The 20,180-nt window shown below is 42.9% G+C and overlaps 1 protein-coding gene across 1 annotated transcript in view; it reads left to right on the top strand.

Annotated features, from left to right (window-relative positions):
- The window catches only part of LOC145408094 (uncharacterized), a 343,836-nt gene extending 325,078 nt beyond the window's left edge, over positions 1–18,758 (top strand). The window contains exons 5-8 of the mRNA XM_080278901.1: positions 8,475–8,591; positions 14,152–14,266; positions 17,875–18,235; positions 18,566–18,758. Coding sequence (XP_080135027.1) covers positions 8,475–8,591; positions 14,152–14,266; positions 17,875–18,235; positions 18,566–18,758 — 786 coding nt within the window. The remainder of the gene's footprint in view (positions 1–8,474; positions 8,592–14,151; positions 14,267–17,874; positions 18,236–18,565) is intronic.
- The last annotated feature ends 1,422 nt before the right edge of the window (positions 18,759–20,180 follow it).

Genomic DNA, 20,180 nt, shown 5'->3' with positions numbered 1-20,180 from the left:
TTTAGGCAACCAAATTGAACTGTTCTTCTGTAAGAGAAATTATGTTACTCATAAGTTTTTATACATAAAATTAACACATTATAAAATGAAGGTTTTACTGATAACCTTGCTATTTACAGATACGTAGCTGAGCAATATCGTGTAAGCTGAAATACAAATATGATAACATAACTTCAATCTTCAAGGTAAACATCACTTTCGGTCAATACCGGTGAGGTCCTGAGACGAGTAAATCCACAACATTTGCTACACATAGAACTGAAAAAAGACGTACTATATTGCACCAGCATGTCGTGTTAGCACATTCACCTTCTTTGCACCCACAAGACACTATATCCAGCAGAGAGTCAGGTGCAATAGGAAGGTCGGTTTTTACCGGGGTAAGGATGTCGTCTTGTGCTTTCCAGCCCCAGTCGTTTGGTGGCAAGTGTCTGCCAAACCATTCCTGAACTGTGTAAAATGTGCGATAGGAATGTTGCTATGCAGCAGCAGTAGTTGGTGGCAGACTTGCAAGAAGAATATTATGGCTCCTCACTTGATATCAGGGAATATTCAAGGCAGTTTTCTTCTCTGTAGCCATCAGCAAAGCTCAGTTTGCTCAATATTTCTTCGAGTTCACATGAGGCATACTTGTGACGTACAGTATATAGACAGCTATTCCAAGCAACAGTGGTGAAACAAATGATGTAGGCCTGCATCCTGCCATGGTGCCTGTGCATCTCCTTTAAACTGAAGGGCTTTTCCTTTTTCTATTGATCAAGTTGTTCAGAAATCTCAGCTGGGAAACGGGTATTACATTCTCACAATTATTTATTCCCTTCATCGTAGGATACTCATCATACTCATACACAGTCATACGAATATCAGAGCAGGATTGCAGCAGCCATATAAGTAATTCTGTCCTTTTCATTGACATATCAATCACCCTGTCCTTCAACCAACTGTCATGAAGAATCCTGTATGCTGAGTCGTGGAAGCATACAGTCCTTGGCTTTCCAGTGATACTTGTGATTGTTACACCATCTCCATAAAGGTCTTTTAGTTTTTGCTTGAGCCATTTTAAGGAATACCCTTCTTCTCCATCTAAGATATTCTCCATGTATTCCATAAGCTCTGGCACCGAATATTAGCATTCATCTATCTAGCATTCATCATTGTTGTAAAGAAATTAACAAAGCTTGCTGAATGCTTGCTTTCAAACTTCATAAGCTGGTCTACCACTTGTAGCTGTCTTTGTTTTTTTCTGGAGAAATGTTTGAGCACAAGTACGATGATATCTGGCCTCTGCTGCCAATACCGTACATCGATGGCATGATGGACTTGATCTACAACTACAGCTCCCCAGCTGTCGTTTCTCCCTTGTGCCTGCTCAGTCAGAGTTTCTCGAAATTCCAGAGTCTCCACTCTGCTAACAGATTGTATTTGTTTCTGGCATCCATATTTATTGGTCCTGCTCAGAACAAGCAGTTTTGCTTTATATCAAAGGCAGAAACACTTGATCGTAGCTTTGGTCCCCATTCTTCTTGTGCATCAGAGTATTTTCTACATTTTTATAGTCGTCTCTCGAATGTAATTCTTATGGCACTGACTATGCACCCTCAGTTGGGGCATGCTTTCGGTATTGTCGTGAAGTCCATCACCTCGTTTAACAGGTGCTTCTGTCAGTCTCCTGCGACCCTTATCACCAACTACTGCTGCACCAGCTGTGTCCAGTTTTTCCTTGCACAAAATGCACTCGTTCATTTTCTTTCTGAAAAGAGATTAGTGCAAAGTATCAGCCATAAACATTAAATATCACTTTCAGTATGTTACAAGGACAAATATGAAACACTGTGACTTAGAAAAACCAATAATGGGAGGTATCTTGGACAAGGAAATCGTATCCTACGATTTTTCTGTGCCACGTTAAAGGAACTCGCAGGTACTACCAAATTCATAGACGTATTACCAGGGGCGTTGGCAGGAAATTTGTGCTGAGCTTCAATTTGGGAGGGGGCTACACATTAGCAGCAATTATTGTTCCAAAAAATATCTTTGAAAACACATACTGCAGAAACATATTTGGGGGTCTAAGCCCTCGAAAGCCCTCCCATGGTGACACGCCTTCGTATTACAGTACATAATATGATTTACCCTGGTGTTAAATAATACTGTTCTTGTTGCTCATTATGTGTATAAGATTTATTTAATCGTATTCCTTTTACCTTTTTTTTTTATGTGAGGAAGAAGGGACTAAAGGCCGCGAGCCCGCAATTATTGTTCCTCCCAAGAGAAAAACAAAATACATGAGAGAGCCAAATTCAAGATCCGATCATTTCGAGATGCCAGGACACACTGCGTTTGAAAGACTGGAGATCTTAGAAAGCAGGAAATACAGACAGAGGGAGACAGTTCCAGAGTTGACCTCTAGCATAAATGAAGCACTGGGAGTAACGGTTAACTCTTGCATTGGAGAGTTGGACAGAAAAGGGATGAGAGTTTGCTACTAGATGGGTGCTACGCGCCCATCGTAGAGGTGGAGGAATGCATGCAGACAGTTCAGAGGAGCAGTGACCATTGAAGTAGCGATAGAAAAGAGATAAAGATGCAACAGTGTGGTGAAGAGACAGAGGTTGAAGGGAGTCAGTAAGAGGAGGAGAGTTAATGAGACGAAAAACCTTTAACTCCACCGTATCGAGAAGAGCTGTTTGTGGGGAGCCTCCCCACACGTGAGAGTTGTACTCTGCACAGGAGCGGATAAAACCCGTGTATAGAGTCAACAGTTGTGCAGAGGTAAAGAAGGAACGGATTCAACTTAGCACACTTAATCTCTTGGAAGCAGATTTTACAAGAGATGTAGTATGATCTTTCCAAGATAAATCCCTAGTAAATGAATCCCCAAGCATGTTCAAGGATGATGCAGGATTAAGCTGAATATTATTAAACATTAGCAGGTATACCTCTGGAAGATTTTGTCGGGTTGATAGGTGTAAAAACTGAGTCTTTGATGCATTAAAAACAAAAAGATTATTTTAACCCCAGTCAGAGATATGAGCCAAGTCAGGCATCAGGCGAGCCATAGCCTCATCCCTTGTTTGTTGAAGTAACTGCTGAGATGGACATTGCAGGAACTGAATGGAAAGGTGAAGGGTGGAGTCATCAGCGTATGAGTGGATAGGGTTAGATGTAGAGTCTAGAAGGTCATTGATGAATAAAAGGAAGCGAGTTGGTGACAGGACAGAGCCCTGAGGAACACCACTGTTAATAGATCTAGAAGAAGAACAATGGCCTTCTACAACAGCGGCTATGGAACGACCAGAAAGGAAGCTGGAGATGAAGGCACAGATAGAAGGATAGAAACCGCAAGAAGGCAGTTTGGAAATTAAAGATTTATGCCAGACTCGATCGAAAGCCTTTGAGATGTCAAGTGGAATGGCAAAGCTTTCGCCAAAGTCCCGAAAGGAGGATGACCAGGAGTCTGAAATGTAGGTGAGAAGATCGCCAGTGGAGCGTCCCTGACGGAACTCATACTGACAATCAGAAAGAAGCTTGTGTAGGAAAGATGCTTTAAAATTTTTCTATTAAGAACTGACTCGAAAACTTTTGAGATACAGGATGTTAAAGCAACTGGACAATAGTTAGAGGGTTGGGAATGGTCACCCTTCTTTGGGACTGGCTGAATGAGAGCAAACTTCCAGCAAGAAGGAAAGGTACAAGTTGACAGACAAAGGCGAAAGAGTTTGCCTAGGCAGGGTGTAAGCACAGAAGCACAGTTCTTGAGAACAACAGGAGGGACTCCATCAGGCCCATATGCCTTATTAGTATTGAGGCCTGTGATGGCAGAAAATACATCAGCTGAAGAAATTTTAATGTCAGCTATGAGGAAGTCAGAGGGGGGAAGTGATGGAGGAACAGCACTGGAATCGTCTAAGGTGGAATTGGAGGAGAAAGTCTGAGTGAAGAGATCTGCTTTATCAGTAGAAGAAATAGCTACAGAGCCATCAGAGTAGAAACGAGGAGGGAAGGATGATGAGGTAAAGTTGTTTGAAAGGTTTTTGGCAAGGTGCCAGAAGGAACGGGAAGAGCTCGAGTTGGAGAGTTGAGAGCATTTAGTACGGATAAAATTTTTAGCAGAGCGAAGAACAGACTTAGCACGATTCCGGGCAGAAACGTATAAAAGATGTGATTCAGGGGTGGGTTGGCTCTGGTACCTTTTATAGGCCCTCTCCTTGTTGCGGACAGCATTAGAACAAGTGTGATTAAACCAAGGCTTTCTTGCATTAGTCAAAGGATATGAGAAAGGAACCAATGTTTCAACATGTAGTCATCAATTTTCGCCTCAAGTTGAGGTATAAGAAATTGAGCATTGTGGTGGCCATAGTGAACACCATCTTTAATTCTGAGAATTCATCAATGGGGATTTGTGAGGACATTTGTTTTTTGGGACAATTTTATGGACCTAATGACGGCTTTTCTGCCTATTAATTTCTACCATCTTTTGCCAGTTTATAAGCTATTGCTCCTGGACTAGGTACACAGGCCTTAATGGACCAACAGGACAGGCTAAGGTGATAAGAAAGATGAAATTAACAAAGTAAGCAGAAGGATTAGTTGTAAGGAAAAGATCAGGAATGTTGGAACTCCCGTCAGGGTGGTCGGGGATATTGATAGAGTTCTGTACGAGTTGCTCTATGCCATTTAAGAGAGATAAGATGTAGACTTGTTCACCAGTTGGAACAGTGGATGGAGAAGAAAGCCAAAGTTGGTGAACATTGAAATCAATTAATATGGAGCCCTCAGAAACGATGAAGTGGAAATAATGTGTCATGGTCCATTTTTTCCTACAGTCCATATCCCCTCTGGCCCTATTCCTCACAGAACCACAAAATCTCACCCTCTACCGATATATCTCCATATTGTTTTCCTGGTTACCATCTCCTCACAAACTTCTGTAATAAGAGTGGCACCAGTTGTTATATCAAATCCCAATATGCAGTTGACACCATTTTAAACTTCACTTCACGCAGTTTTGATTACTTGTTGTATAAACTAAACTGTCAAAATATTGCCAACTATATCTGTGTAGTTTATCGCTCCCCCAATGCTTCTTCTGAACCAAGTGTATTTGATTCCATTTCCACACAGTTGAATAACCTTAATCTTGCCCTTAACACCGAAATTACCATCTTGGGTGATTTTAACATACATAATGTTGAATGGTTATTGCACTCTGCCAGGACTGATGATGCTGGTCTAGAATGCGAGCTGTTTGCAGAATCGTTTAATCTCACGCAACTGGTAAAGCAACCAACCAGAATACCAAATAATCCTGACCATAATGCCCATCTTTTGGATCTGTTCTTGACAAATAATCCAGATCAGTACAGGATAGAAGTATTGTTCCACTTGGATCCTCTGACCACAATCTCATCAAAGCCTCATTAGTTAGCCCCCCCGAACCTACCCATTCTGAACCTGTCAGGGTGACCCGATGGCACTTTGATAGGGCAAACTGGGATGAATTTAGAAATTATCTTGGGGACATTCCTTGGCAGTCTTTCTTCTCTAGTGATGTCAATTCTACCCAGTCCCACATTTGCGATTTAATACTAGCTGGTATGGATTTATTTATACCAAGTCAACAGTTCACTAAAAGATCGAACTCTCCAAAATGGTTTGATACCAACTGTGCCAGAGCAACAGCCCAAAAGTCATCAGCATATAAATATTACTTGAAATCAAAAACATCTGAATCACTCTCTCAATTTAAAATTGGAAGAAACCATGCAAAAGCTGTAATAAATCTTGCTAAATCAAACTTTCTTCAAAACCAAGCATCATAACTACTTAACAACCCTAATGACAATAGAATATTCTGGTCAGCTCTGTGTTCTTTCAATAATAACTTTAACAAGTCATCATCTATTCCTCCACTAAAATCTCCAGATGGCAACATTACAAATGTCCCGCGTGGGAAAGCAGATATCTTTGCCAGTACATTTGTCAGAAATTCTACCTTAGAGGAAGCCAGCCAGAATGTCCCAGCACTAGAACTTGACTCTCCCAACATTGTTCCACTTAAAATACAGACAGGGTATGTGAAATCCATCCTAGACAATTTACCTACCAACAAATCTCCAGGCCCAGATGGAATTCCGCCAGATGGAATTGAAAAAGTGTTCCCCAGAACTTGCCTTTGTTCTTGCAAAATTATTCAGACTATGCATACGTACTTCTTCATTCCCTAATTCATGGAAAGAAGCCAATATCCATCCAATTCCAAAGAAAGGAAGTTCCTCTGACCCCTCTGATTACAGACCAATAGCTATCACATCTTCTCTTCGTAAGGTATTTGAGACTATAATTAATAAGCACATAGTTAAACATCTTGAATCCAACAACTTAATTAGTGATAGACAATATGGTTTTTGCCAAGAATGATCCACCATTGACATACTCATTCTCCTGACTCATATCATCCATCAATCAGTTGACCTACATGGTGAAACTCATGCAGTAGCCCTGGATATTTCTAAGACTTTCAACAGAGTGTGGCACCGTTCCCTGTTGTCCAAACTCCCTTGCTATGGACTAAACTCTTTTGTTCCTTTGATTTCCTCACATCTCAGCAGTAGAAAAATAAGAGTAAAAGTTGATGATGTATATTCCACTTTCCACTCAGTTAACACCAGCATGCCACAGGGATCAGTTCTGGCACCAACCCTGTTCCTCGTTCATATTAATGATCTCTTATCTGTCACCCACAATCCCATCCATTCATATGCAGAGGACTCAACATTTCATAGTTCATTCACACTCAGACATCCATTTACAAAGTCCGATATCTCTAACTCTCAACTCAGTACTGCCATCTCTTTAAATCAAGACTTATCCACGATCAGTGAATGGGGACAAAATAACTTTGTCTCATTTAATGCTAGTAAAACTAAATATATACAGTTTACTAATAGACAGATATTGCCAGAATCGTATGTTACCTCCAATGCTACAAATATTCCCATTTCCAAAAGTATTGAAATTCTCGGTGTCTCGCTTAGCAATGCCCTCAGCTGGACCTCTCATGTTAGATCACTTACTAAAACCGCCTGAAAGAAACTTGGATTATTGTACAGAGTCCGTAACTTCTTCACTGACGAGCAGTTAGTTATAATTTATAAGAGTCATGTGCACTCTCTGCTTGAATATTGCTCACCCTTGTGGAGTGGATGTGGTGAGGTTGCATTAAAACAAGTAGACAAAATTCAGAACAAAGCTGTTGGAATTATTAATAATCCTGCTATTACTAATAAACTACCTCCTCTGCAAGTAAGATGGAATGTTGCCTCCTTTGCATCATTTTACAGATATTTCTATAGCAAATGCTCAGACGAAATTGCGTCCATGGTGCCACCTCTCTATGCCTTCCCTCATGCTATACGGGCAGTTGGCAGCGCTCAAGACTGGAATGTCACTCAGCCATACTGCAGAACTTCTGCCTATCAGAATTCTTTCATTCCCCGAACTGCATCTCTCTGGAACTCGCTTCCCCAAAGTTGTTTCAATCCAAACTTCAACCTACTGCTGTTCAAGTCTAACTGTTACAGATATTTTATGAACAGAGGACACCAGTAATCTGGTGCATGGATTTGTTTTTTTTTATTCATTTGTTTTTCCTTCCTCTGTTCTGTTATACAAAAAAAAAGTAAGAGAATGAAAGAATTTTGTAGTCAGTTGAAATTGGAGTTAAGTAAGCAGTACAGATATAACTGGTCACTGAATGACAAGAGAGCTGAAATCAGATTGTACACAATCCTGGACTATTAAATTCAGGAACATTCGAGCAAGTTAGTTTGCTGTGCACATTTAAACTACCACCATCTTTGGCTCTGAGATGATTATAAAGAAAGTAGAAATAGGCTGTTCTGAGAAGGGGTTGCAATCATTTGCCTTAGCTAGATAAGTCTCAGTCAGGAAAAGAAGGTGGAGTTTCGAGGAGGAGGTGGTGTTCAACAGAAAGGAAATTAGAGGAAAGAAAGTCAGATAGACCCAGTACACCTCATTTGCTCGTCAGTGGGGAAGCGATGGATGGTGCGGGCTTATATGGTTCCCTCATCCTTCAGACTCCCGGGCAGGGTGTTGGCTTGCAATTTTTCTGACTTTGAAACAGAAAGTGTGATGTGTTGCGCGAGTGCAGTTTGGTGTACAGGGAAATGTCTAAGAAGGCATGCTGGCCTACTAACCGTGTTCTTGAAACAGTGAAGAGGTCAGTAAAGGAGATGGTGATGGGAGTCCATCTCTCCGTTACCATGTTTCCACTCACCTAGGAAGTACCACGTTGTTCGGCTGATGCTACCAATAAAACAATAAGGGACCTGTGTGTAGGCCAATAACTGCGGATAGTTTTTAAGTGAAGGCTGGACTCAGAACACAGTCTGCCATCCTCACTAATCTTCTTATAGTCAATTGTGATAAATCTAAGCCTCTCTCTCCTACAGGTGCCTTCAGAGTATAGCAAGATTGTGAGTGAAGGTAGTGACAATCCACTTGGCCTGCTCTCACCCACATCCCAGCTCAGACTTCCACTCACCCACGGTCACTTCCTCAATGGCAAGGTATAATAATAAAGTCTCTCTCTCTCTCTCTCTCTCTCTCTCTCTCTCTCTCTCTCTCTCTCTCTCACTTTCAATTTTTATTTCTACATCTTTATTATTTACTTTTGGTAGATCCATCACGGTGGAAAATTTAATAGAGGTTATGTCCACTTCCTTCACTGCAAGAGGCTTTACTGACGTTAAATAGAATCATCCAGATGCAGCAAGAATAAGGTAAAAGAGAAGTAAAGGAAAGGTTAGCTCCTTCAGTACGATGAGATCTTGTTGACATTTACTTTTCCGTTATCCAGATTGTTTTATTCACCTCTAAGAAATACCTTACAGTAAGAAGGTTCATTGAATCTGCATCTCTACAGTATATCTAACCTCCCCGGTATGAGACTTCTTGACGTAGGTAAGTAAAATCTTTTATTGGTGGAATGAATACTGCTACGCAAGATGTTTGGCGCATTCAATGGGTAAGACGTGGATGACATTTATTTTACCACTACTTCACTTGCAAAGTTAACAAACACTTTACAGCAGAATTTGAAGAAAACACGAAAACCAAAGGATTCTGATAGTTGTTAATTGGTGTGGAGTCGTGTATCTGACAGATTTATTTTCCTCTTCAGCCTATTGAATTTTTATTATATATTTTTATTTTTGTCAACACTAGACGTTGTTACTCAGCTAGAAATAACACCATTGTTGTGAGGGACTGATGAAAAGTGCACATAATCCCAGTAGTTCGAAAAGTCTCTTCAAAGCTGAATATATTTGGTCGATAGGGAAATAACTGAGGAATTAGTTGGAGAAGAACAGGGAGGCTTTAGGAAGGGAAGAGGTTGTGTGGATCAGTTATTCATTCTTAGGTCTTTAGTGGAAAAGTTTCTAGAGAGGGGAAAGAAGTTGTATGCGGCTTTCATGGATTTAGAGAAAGCATATGACAGGGTGGATAGACAAGGACTGTGGAAAGTATTAAGAATATATGGAGTAGATGGGAAGTTGTTGAATGCTGTGAAGAGTATGTATGATGGTGCTAAGGCTGCAGTGCGTGTGGATGGTGAACTGAGTGCATTTCTCTTTTTGAAGGTTGGGTTGAAACAAGGATGTGTCATGTCTCCGTGGTTGTTCAATGTGTACATGGATGGGGTAACAAAAGAGGTACAAGGCAGGGCAGTGGATGTTGGAGTGGCCCTGGTGAGAGTGCATAGCGTTTGGAAACTCCCTGTACTGTTGTTTGCAGATGATACTGTGTTGTTACGTGAGGACGAAGGGGAGCTGCAAGGCTTGGTGGATGAGTTTGGGAGAGTATGTAGGAAACGGAATTTAAAGGTGAATGTAGTGAGGAGTATAATGAAGGTCTTTGAGAGAGGTGAAGTCAGTGAATGTACAGTGAGGTTGGATGGTGAAGAAATGGATAATGTGAGTACGTTTAAGTACTTGGGGAGTGTGATGAGTAAGGATGGAAGTTTGGAGGGTGAAGTGCATGAAAGGGTACAACATGGAAGAAAGGTTCTGGTTCCTTGAAAGCAGTGATAAGAAACAGGGAAGTGAGCATGGAAGTGAAAACATGACAGTATTTTGATACCAACTCTAACGTATGGAAGTGAAGCTTGGTCGTTGTTGGAAGGACACAAGTCAAGAGTGAGAGCAGTGGAAATGAGTTATTTAAGAGGAGCCTGTGGAGTCACATGGAGAGACAGGCTAGCGAATGAGGATATAAAGGAGCGTTGTGGTGTGGATGTGGATGTAATAGGAAGCGTTAGGAGAAACACACTGAGGTGGTTTGGCCATGTGGAGAGGATGGAGGGTGAAAGACTGACGAGAAGAGTGTATGTGAGTGAGGTGGAGGGGGGAAGAGGGAGGGGGAGGCCGAGGATGAGATGGAGGGATGGAGTGGAGAGGTATATGAGAGAGGGGGGTGTGAGTTGGGAGCAGGGCAGTAAAATGTCGGGGGACAGGGCGACGTGAAGGCGATTTGTTTGTGGCCACTCCGTACGGGATTAAGGCATCTGGCAATAGATAGATAGATAGATAGATAGATGGAAGAGTAAAATAGAAAGCGCAATAAATGTGAAAAAAATACTCTTTTATTCTAATGTCGTTGCTCATACAACTACCAATGGTTTGACTGCAATGAATTTAAAACATTCCCCTATAAAGAAAATGATTATATATAATTATTTCTAACAATAAGAATCACTCAGACAGCGCAACACCCACACCATACCATTGGTCTAATGACTCATCCACTTGACCAATTTGCACCTGTGAATTTGAGTCTACAGTATATCGTAATGATCTGATTTCTCTATGTTTGTTGGTTTGTCCGTTTGTGACCGTAACACAGCAAAAACTGTGCATTGTAACACAATTTTTGTCAGAGCAGGGTACCGCTAAAATGATGTAACTTGAAGAATAAAACAATTTTCAGGCCAATCGAGCCACCAGTTCCTGAGTTGACACATTTCTGGCCTTTTACTCACCAGCCTTTAGGTGCATCACTCTCTTTGTGGGCATTGAAGTTACCGTAACACAGCCGAAAGTACAGAACGTAGTGCAATTTTAGTTCTAGGAAGATACCTTTAAAATGCTCAAAGTTGAAGACTACAATTTCCAGTCCAATCGGGCCACCGGTTCCTGAGTTATGGCTCATTTCTGGCCTTTTGATAGTAAAAAGGCCGCCTTTGGCGGCCTTTCAGCGAGTTATTGTAAAGAAAAGAAAATCGCATAGATGTGATGAATTCAAGAACCTATCCATTTCTGATCTACTGCTTATAACTAGATTTGTCGCCACACTTCGAACTACTGAGCATTATTTTTGGACACGAGAAGTGCCCACTTGTCTTCTGGAAAGGATCTCTGGGCACCTATATTTCCTTGACCTTTGCCTGATTCCTCTCAGCATCAAAATACAGTATCCTTCTCTGACAGAAAAGCTTTTCACTAAGTTAACTTCAGATCGGATAAGAAATGTATAAGTTTACATCATTTTGTGACCTTATCCTTTGACCTGTTGTTCTGAAATAAAATAATTCCATCATGTGTAAACCTTAGAGCCTATATGTGTTACAGGGCCTACTATTGATCTCGCCCTGTGACCTGTAAGTCTGGCCGATTGTTCAGAGAACTGAGTGACTTTACCCTCTCCTCTCACCCAACCCTTCCACAGAGTTTGATTAAAATCAGATAAAAACTGATTGATCGGACCGTGCCCTTGTCGTGCTTCCTATGACCTTCTTCAGGCAAACCTTAATCACCTGTTCTGGTGATGATCCTCAACAGTCAATGTGCTAAATCTGGTGCAGTTCCATTCAACAGTTTTTCAGTAATTGCCCCAGCTGACCATATGCCAGACAAACCTGACCACACACATAATCTTCCCGCGCTTTCACACGCCGATTTAACACTCACTAGCACGGTAACATGTGTCCAGCTACCCCAACCCCCAACAAGGGGTCATCTCCCCACCCACCAATTCTGAGTTGCTGGACTATTTTTTTTTCCCCATGAACCCACTTTCCTCTGTGGATGTATTACCCCACTTGAACCTATTTTCCCTATGGGTCCATTTTCCCCTTGGAACCTACCTGTATTTTCTTCCATGGTCCTGTTTTCTCCATAGATTGATATTCTCTATGAATGTACTTTCTCCCTTGGACCTATTTTCGTTCACTGACTTATATCCACTAAAGCCCAATTTTCCCCCAGGACCTATTTTCTCTCAGACTCATTTTCTACCATGGATCTATTTTTCCTTCATTGACCTCTTTCCCCTCAGTGACCAACAGTCCCTATGAACCTGTGTCTCCTGTGACCCTATTAAACCCATGGACCCATTTTGACTGGACCTATTCTCTCCCTGTGGGTACACACTATATCCCCACATGGAGCAATTTTCTCACATTGACCTGATTATTCCAATGACCAAGTTTACTTGCTGGACTAGTGTTTCGAGCTGGAGCCATTTCCCCCAAGGAAGTATACCCACGGACCTATCCACATGAACCTATTTGTACCTTAGACCTCTTTTCCATTAGATGTACCTTCTCCCATCCACCAATCCACCTACCAGTATACCTAATCACTCACCTGGGGTAATAAATCTGTCTTCTGGCTTGTCCTTCGGTAAACCACAAGTCCACCCACCCAGCCAAGCAACCCACCTACCCACGCACGTACAGAGTTCACTCATACCACTCACTTGCCACCCCCCCAACTACCCCACCTTCCCCATCCTCCCACCCTCTCACTCACCCACACACTTTGGGCATCCACCTATAGGCTTTTTAAAATATCGAGATCGTTTGGGTGTTGTCCCTCACGAGAATTCCCCCCCCCCCCTCGGAGCTGCCAAATCTGTACCGACACACACCTCTCTGTCTCATGTCAGCTATTTACAACTTCTAAATGAAATTTATTTACAGTACAGTTCTCTAATAAGGCTATATAGTGTAAGAAATGTCTGTTGTTTTTAATAATAACATTGACTTTTTACACCTCAACACTTGGCAACGTTGCTTTCCAACGTTGTCACGCTTGTAGGTGAGTCAGTGAGGGTGGGTCAGGTGTCAATCCGCAGGTCACTTCCTCTCTGACCGCCATCAAAGATGGAAGCTCCTACCCCTGCTACTCATATAGACTTTTTATAGAACCGTATAGACTTTTTATAGAAATAAATTTCCATAAAATGTTGATTTCATACACAGAGAGAGAGAGAGAGAGAGAGAGAGAGAGAGAGGCAGAGTCAGGAGGCTTTCCCTCAACTAAAAAACCGTACAGACTTTTTATAGAAATAAATATACATAAAATGTAGATTTTATGTGCAGAGAGAGAGAGAGAGAGAGAGAGAGAGAGAGAGGTAGTGAGCTAGGAGTGAGGGTTGTCCCTTGAGCTTTGTCTCTAATCCGATAATTTCCCCAGTACAAAGTGTGGGAATGTTGCAGGTAGGGGAATTCTCGTGAGGGACAACACTCAAATGATCTCGATATTTTAGAAAGACTGTACACCACCTGCCCACCCACCCCTGTCCATCCACTCGCCCACCTGCCAATCAACATCACTCAACAACCTTCCCAGCTACCAAGCCAGGACCACCACAAGACGACTTGCAAATTTACACACACACACACACACACACACACACACACACACACACACACAAAAAGCTGGTTGGTTTAATATTATAGATAGCCTTATTTGGAAGAGTCTATATATAAACATTTCTTCCCAAGACTGTCTCATTGGTTCACTTTATCCCTTGCTTGAACAGAAGGTAAACATGATTATTTTTTTGTTTTTTTTTAAATTCCTGCAGCTACATAATAATCTACAACAAAACACGATTCAGTGCAAAATCTAAAAATCCGAAAACAAAACGGCAATTGGTAACAACAAATCCCTTATTTCTACTTTGGGAGTCTTCAAGGGCATGGGGAGTGAGAAGGCCTGAATCTTAGAGGCTATCTTACTTCCTTACGTGCGAAAAATGAACGACTTCTAAAGAGGATTTGCTGCTGTGGAGGCACGTATAATTAACATACTGATTAAGAACTTTTCTTCCTGCTCGCCCCAGATCCAGCTGACCTGCCGTGCCAGCATTCCGCCCATCTACAGCGAGTACTCAGATGTCTTACTGTACTCACCCCAGCGCAAGCAGGTGGCGCCCTCACAGATGCTTTACGGCACAGGTCAGCATGTGTGTGTGTGTGTGTGTGTGTGTGTGTGTGTGTGTTGCTATATTTGGTTATTTTTCCATGTCCTCCAGTTCCACAGCTTTCAATGAGTCTTATTTACAGTATAAGGTACCAGTCAGAATCCATGGATACTAGTAGAATCACACATCAAGTTTGATCACACAACCAATAGCTGAGCTATTGGTTGCTACAACAACAACAACAACAACAACAACAACAACTACTACTAGTACTACTACTACTACTACTATTGTTTTTTGTTGCTGCTGTTGGTTGGTGGCAGGTGGTGGCGACCAACACTCACTCACTTTACGTAATGCTGCTTACTTCTTCCTTCATCTATATCAATCTTTTTTTTGTCTGCCCACCTCTCTTCCTATTTCTCCCATCATTCCTGTTGCTTTTAACTGCTCTTCATTCATTTTTAGATGGTTTTATATTGAGTGACAAGCCTAATGGTGTCCTGTAAGTTAGAAACCATTTACAGTGCTTGGTGGTAACCATATAACCAACCCAAACAGGTTCACTACGTGTCAAAAAGTGGGTTGGCGGAGGGTTAGTGTCCATCCCTGTAAAACAAATAACTCCAAGACAAAATGGCCACCTCTTACAGGATTATCGCATCTGGCTATAGATACATAGAGAGATAATTGTTGTTGTTATTATTATTATCATTGTGGTTGCTGATGGTGGTGGTGGTGGTGGTGGTATTAGTATTAGTATTATTCTTCCCGTTAACATGGTTTCTGTTGTAAGTAGCTTTTGGTTCCAGTTTTCATTAAAATAAACAAAAAAATGTACTATTGCTAAAGTTATTATTACTGATATTACTAGTGTTCACCTCTTCTCCATATGGTGCTTGTACCATTTACAAGTAATGCAACAAAGCTTGTAATTTGTTGGGCGCAGCTGCGTCTCCAGCAGTAGTAAGTTCCTTAACCCCTCCTCCCATAATGACGCATTTGTCGTCATATGGGCGTGTCTGCGACTATACTCGATGATGCATTTGTCATCATTTAAGCATAAAAACCTTTGTAAGAGAAAAAGTTTTCAGCTGATCGGTGTCATTTTTGGAGGTGTTATAGTTCTCGCGCCTCTCATCAAAAGTAATGACTTGGCAACCTCAGGGCCCAAGATGCACGGCAGTCCTGACAGGTTGATTAGTTCCACATCAGCTGTCAAGGGAGAACGTAACGCACAGCTGAGCATTTAAATCGTACTCTATTTACCTCTTCCTGGGACACACATCATATTCCACTAAATCTTTAGTGCTTGCATTAACTTTTTGGGCACTATCATGATTAGATTTGGTGATTGCAATAAGGAATTAGGTGTTTGTGAATCATTCCTGGGCATTATCAGCCGTTGGCCCAACGAAGATTGTGCTAGGCCTACCCTGTTTTTTGGCATGTCCCAACAACTACACTCCCTCTACCCTGCACCCAATGTGAGTATTCAACCATTGAACAATAGTGACAGTGTATCAGGTGAATATAATGTGCAACAGCTAGTGAGGAAGGACATGGTGAAACCTTTAGCAGGGGGAGGCAGGAAACCACATGACGACACAGCGTTGGCTTGAATGGAATATTTGCCAGGGTGTTGATGAAGTCCTTTTTTTATGCTGATATATGGTGGATAGTGTTATTATGCAATAGATAGGAGTATAGTGCAACGAGTGTTCGTGATGAAATATTCGCTAGGACAGGAGTCACGTACGGCTTACAACTATAGCACGCCGTTGTCAGGAGGGGATAAAATAGAGGAGGTTTATAAGGATATTTGATTTTATCATATTGTTATATTTATTCCGCATGCTTTCTGTGTGAAATAAAGCATGAGTGTTATATTGATAAGTTTATCGTAAGCTTGTGTGGATGAACGTAAACACTGCACTACATGCTCGTCAGAAAATATCGTCCGCAATACCTTAGGTTTCACAGATGTGACATACAGAGCACGTTCATTTACTGTTGTGGTGAAATATACTGTATGACTAATAAAATGATGGATTTGGCTATGTGTATTGTGATATAAAATCGTAAACACTGCAGCATCTTCAGGTAAGGAAATTATCATCTGCTACACCTTAACACACTGATAAGGGCCACATACTTGTACTTGTTGTGGTGTAATATACTGTGTATCTCATATGCTGATAGATTTGGTTATGTTTCATGTAAAAGACAGTAAATGACTGACCCAATTGCTCGTAGGAAAGAGTGCGTCTCGTACATCTGAGTTAGTACAAAGGTAGCAACATGCAATGCAAGGTTAGGAACAAGTGCATTTACATTTTATTGGTAAAATATACTATGTATTTCATATATTGATAGATTAGGCTATGTATTATGTGAAAATAACATGAAAGACTGACCCACATGCTCATAAGAAAGAGAACGTCTCGTGCACCTGACTAGCACAAAGGAAGCGAAATGTAACGTAAGATACGTAATTGTAGATGGTGTGATATACTGTGTATCTCATACAGTGATATAATTGGTTATGTGTTTATGTGAAAGGAAAGTGAAAGTGAACCACATGATCCTCTGGAAATCATCGTCTGCTAAAACTTACTGCCCAGGTATGGGCCACATAATTGACCTACAGAAGACATGCATTTACATTTTATTGGTGAAATACACTGTGTATCTCATATATTGATAGATTAGGCTATGTATTACGTGAATATATTGTGAAAGACTGACCCACATGCTCATAAGAAAGAGAACGTCTAGTACACCTGAGCTACCACAAAGGTAGCGAAATGCAATGTGAGGTTAAGAACACGTGCATTTACATTTTTTTTGTGTGAAATATACTGTGTATCCCATGTATTGATAAATCTGGCCATGTTTCATGTGAAAAGACAGTGAAAACTGACCCACATGCTCCTATTGAAGAGTGCATATCATACACCTGAGCTAGCACAAAGGTAGTGAAATGCAACGCGAGGTTAGGAACACGTGCATTTACTTTTTTTTTTTGTGAAATATGCTGTGTAGCCCATGTACTGATAAATTTGGCTGTTTTGTGTGAAAAGACAGTGAAAAACTGACCCACTGTAGTGTGTTCTCGTAAGGGAAACACTGTCTGCTACAACTTAGCACACAGGTAACGGCCTACGAAACACGTCCATTTACATATTAGTGGTGAAATATACTGTGTATCTCATAAAAATGATAGATTTGGGTATGTGTATTGTGCAAAGAAAATGAAAGAGGTAATCATGTGCTAGTGGCCTCTACCTGTGTACTAAGTCAGGTGTACGAGACAATGTTTTTCAAGGACATACACGTATATCATGAACCCTTGCGTTGTGCCAGCATTGAGTCAAGTTCTTGGCTGGCTGTGAATAAAATATCTTGACTCCTTTATTTCAGCTTACACTCCTACCGCAGCACTGGAGTACCACAGGGTCCAGAATCCTTCAACAGCAATTTATTCTCCAGTTGGCTTGCAATGACATCAGTCTTGCAAAGAAGAAATGCAGGTTGGCACCACACGAGTGGCATAAGATCCTCGATGAGGTAGAGTCGGAGAGCAACATTGAGAGCGACCGTTCTGGGATGGAGGAGGTTGAGCTGCCACCATCCGGTCAGCAAGTGGAGCTGCCCTACCGCCTTCCATCGAGGGAGGCCACACCACCATCATCAGCAGAGAACTCTCCCCACCTTTAGGACCTGCCAGTCCCACCACTCTCTTCATCGGCTCCCAGTCTCCAGGCCCCCCTGCCCCCCTTGGTGAGACAGTGTCACCAGAATCTGGGCCATTGTTCCTTGTGATGGTCCCTCCAGCCGCTTCTGCCATGCAGGATGCTATGTTGACATCCTCGCTGGCCAGGCTGAGACTGGTGTCCCCAGAGCCCTTTGTCTCGTCCTTGTCCTCGTCTGAGGTGTCCCCTCCTAGACAAGGGTGCTGTGGTCCATTACCTGGACACGGGGGACGTCCAAGGGGCTGGAGGTAAGGCCAAAAGGTGTTGACAGGCCGACCCACTGCCACCACCGCCACTGCCACTGAAGAGGATCCTGGGTGGAGCAGTGGCCCATTCACACCAAACCACGGGCTGTTCACTGGTTCCCCAGGGATCAAGGTGGATATTCCAACAACTCCCCTGCAGTTCTTCCAGCTCTTTTTCATGCGGGAGTTGTTGTCATACCTCATCGTGGAAACCAACTGGTACGCCAAATTCCTGGGGACTCAGCTGGATGCCTGGTTCTGCAATGAAGAGGAGATGACCAAGTTCCTGGGGTTATACCTTTTCATGGGGGTTGTGCACATGCCAACCATCAGGCACTACTGGCGGAGCTCCGAGCTGCATGACTACCCTAGGGTCTGGTGGGTGATGAGTGGAAGGCGCTTCACCACCATCCTGAACCACTTCCACGCCTTCAACTCGCTCACCATTCCCCGGGACAATCAAGATCAGCTCATCCACGTTCGCGTTGTCATGAAGTACCTCCTTCAGCGGTTCCAGTCAGGGTAAGTACCCGAGGAGCAGCTCATCCTGGATGAGGGCTCTCTGGGGTGGAAGGGCCGCCTGTCCTTCTGCATGTACAACCCCCCAGAAGCCCACCAAGTATGCCATCAAGATGTACATGTTGGCTGAGTTGTCCTCAGACTACATCTGGAACCTTGAGGTCTACAAGGGGGTGCAATGTACCCTTGAGAACACCGTGTTGGGCCCAGGGCTGTAAGTTGTTCATGGACAACTCTTACAATTCTGTAGCCCTGTGCAAATAACTCTTCACTGCAAGATTTTATGTGTGTGGGACCCTACGGCTGGCTAGAGGAGTGCCACGCCAGCTGCAGGCCATCGCCAGGGCTAAGAGCCTGCCTGAGGGGGGCATGGTGTACAGGCACAAGAACAATGTGCTAGTTCTGCTGTGGAGGGAGAAGCGCATTGTGAACATGGTGTCCACCTTCCACACTGCGGACACCATTCTGAAGTGGGTTCGAGGAAAGGTGTGGGGTAATGACGGGCAGACAACTTACGTGGAGAAGGTCGTTCACAAGCCTGTCGTTGTGGAGGAGTACAGCAGGTACATGGGTGGGGATGGATCATTTCAATCAGATGGTTCAGTACTACCCCATTCAATGCCAAACTGCCAAGTGGATGAAGAAGATCACATTCTACTTCATCCATATGGCACTGTTCAACGCGTTTGTCTTGTACAAGAAGTACAGACATGCTCAAGTAACTCTCCTTGAATTTGTGGAGCAGATCATCTACGATCTTTTGCATTTCCATGAAGAGGACTGGCCCATGTCTGGACACACACTCCACCACGTTCCAGACCTACCTACCCAGCGGCCAGCACCAGCAACACCTGGCACCCAGCAGGCATGACCACCAGTGCCAGGATGGGCCCAGCCAGCACCAGCACCAGCAATGCCCGACCTGCAGCAGGGCCATCACAGGTGCCACCATCACCACCAGCACCACCTGCAGGAGGCCCATCAGGGGTGCCAGCACCGCCACCACCTCCAGTTGCTGGTTCATCGGGAGAACCCATGCCTGGTCCTGCAGCTTCCGCACGAAAGGACCACAGAGCATGAGGGTATCCAAGCAAGTGTCGCCGGATGATTGACAATGACGTGAGGTAGGATCGCATTCTGGGCCACCACTGGGCGAGGATCCCCGACAAGAAGAGGCTCAGGTGTACCTTGAGCTTCAAGTTGAGGGTGAGGAAGGACACAAGGAACATGTGTCCTGTATGTCATGTGCTGCTTTGCATGGGTGATTGTTTTGACAGGTACCATACTGAGCGATACCTTCACTAGTGGATCACACACACACACACACACACACACACACACACACACACACACACACACACACACACACACACACACACACACACACATATACCTTGGGACAAGGTAAACTACCTTATATTTGGCAGAA

This window comes from Coenobita brevimanus, chromosome 75 (assembly GCF_032717465.1).
Source record: "Coenobita brevimanus isolate Jiangsu-jjx chromosome 75, ASM3271746v2, whole genome shotgun sequence".
Lineage (NCBI taxonomy): Eukaryota > Metazoa > Arthropoda > Malacostraca > Decapoda > Coenobitidae > Coenobita > Coenobita brevimanus.
This window is presented reverse-complemented; position numbering and strand designations above follow the sequence as displayed.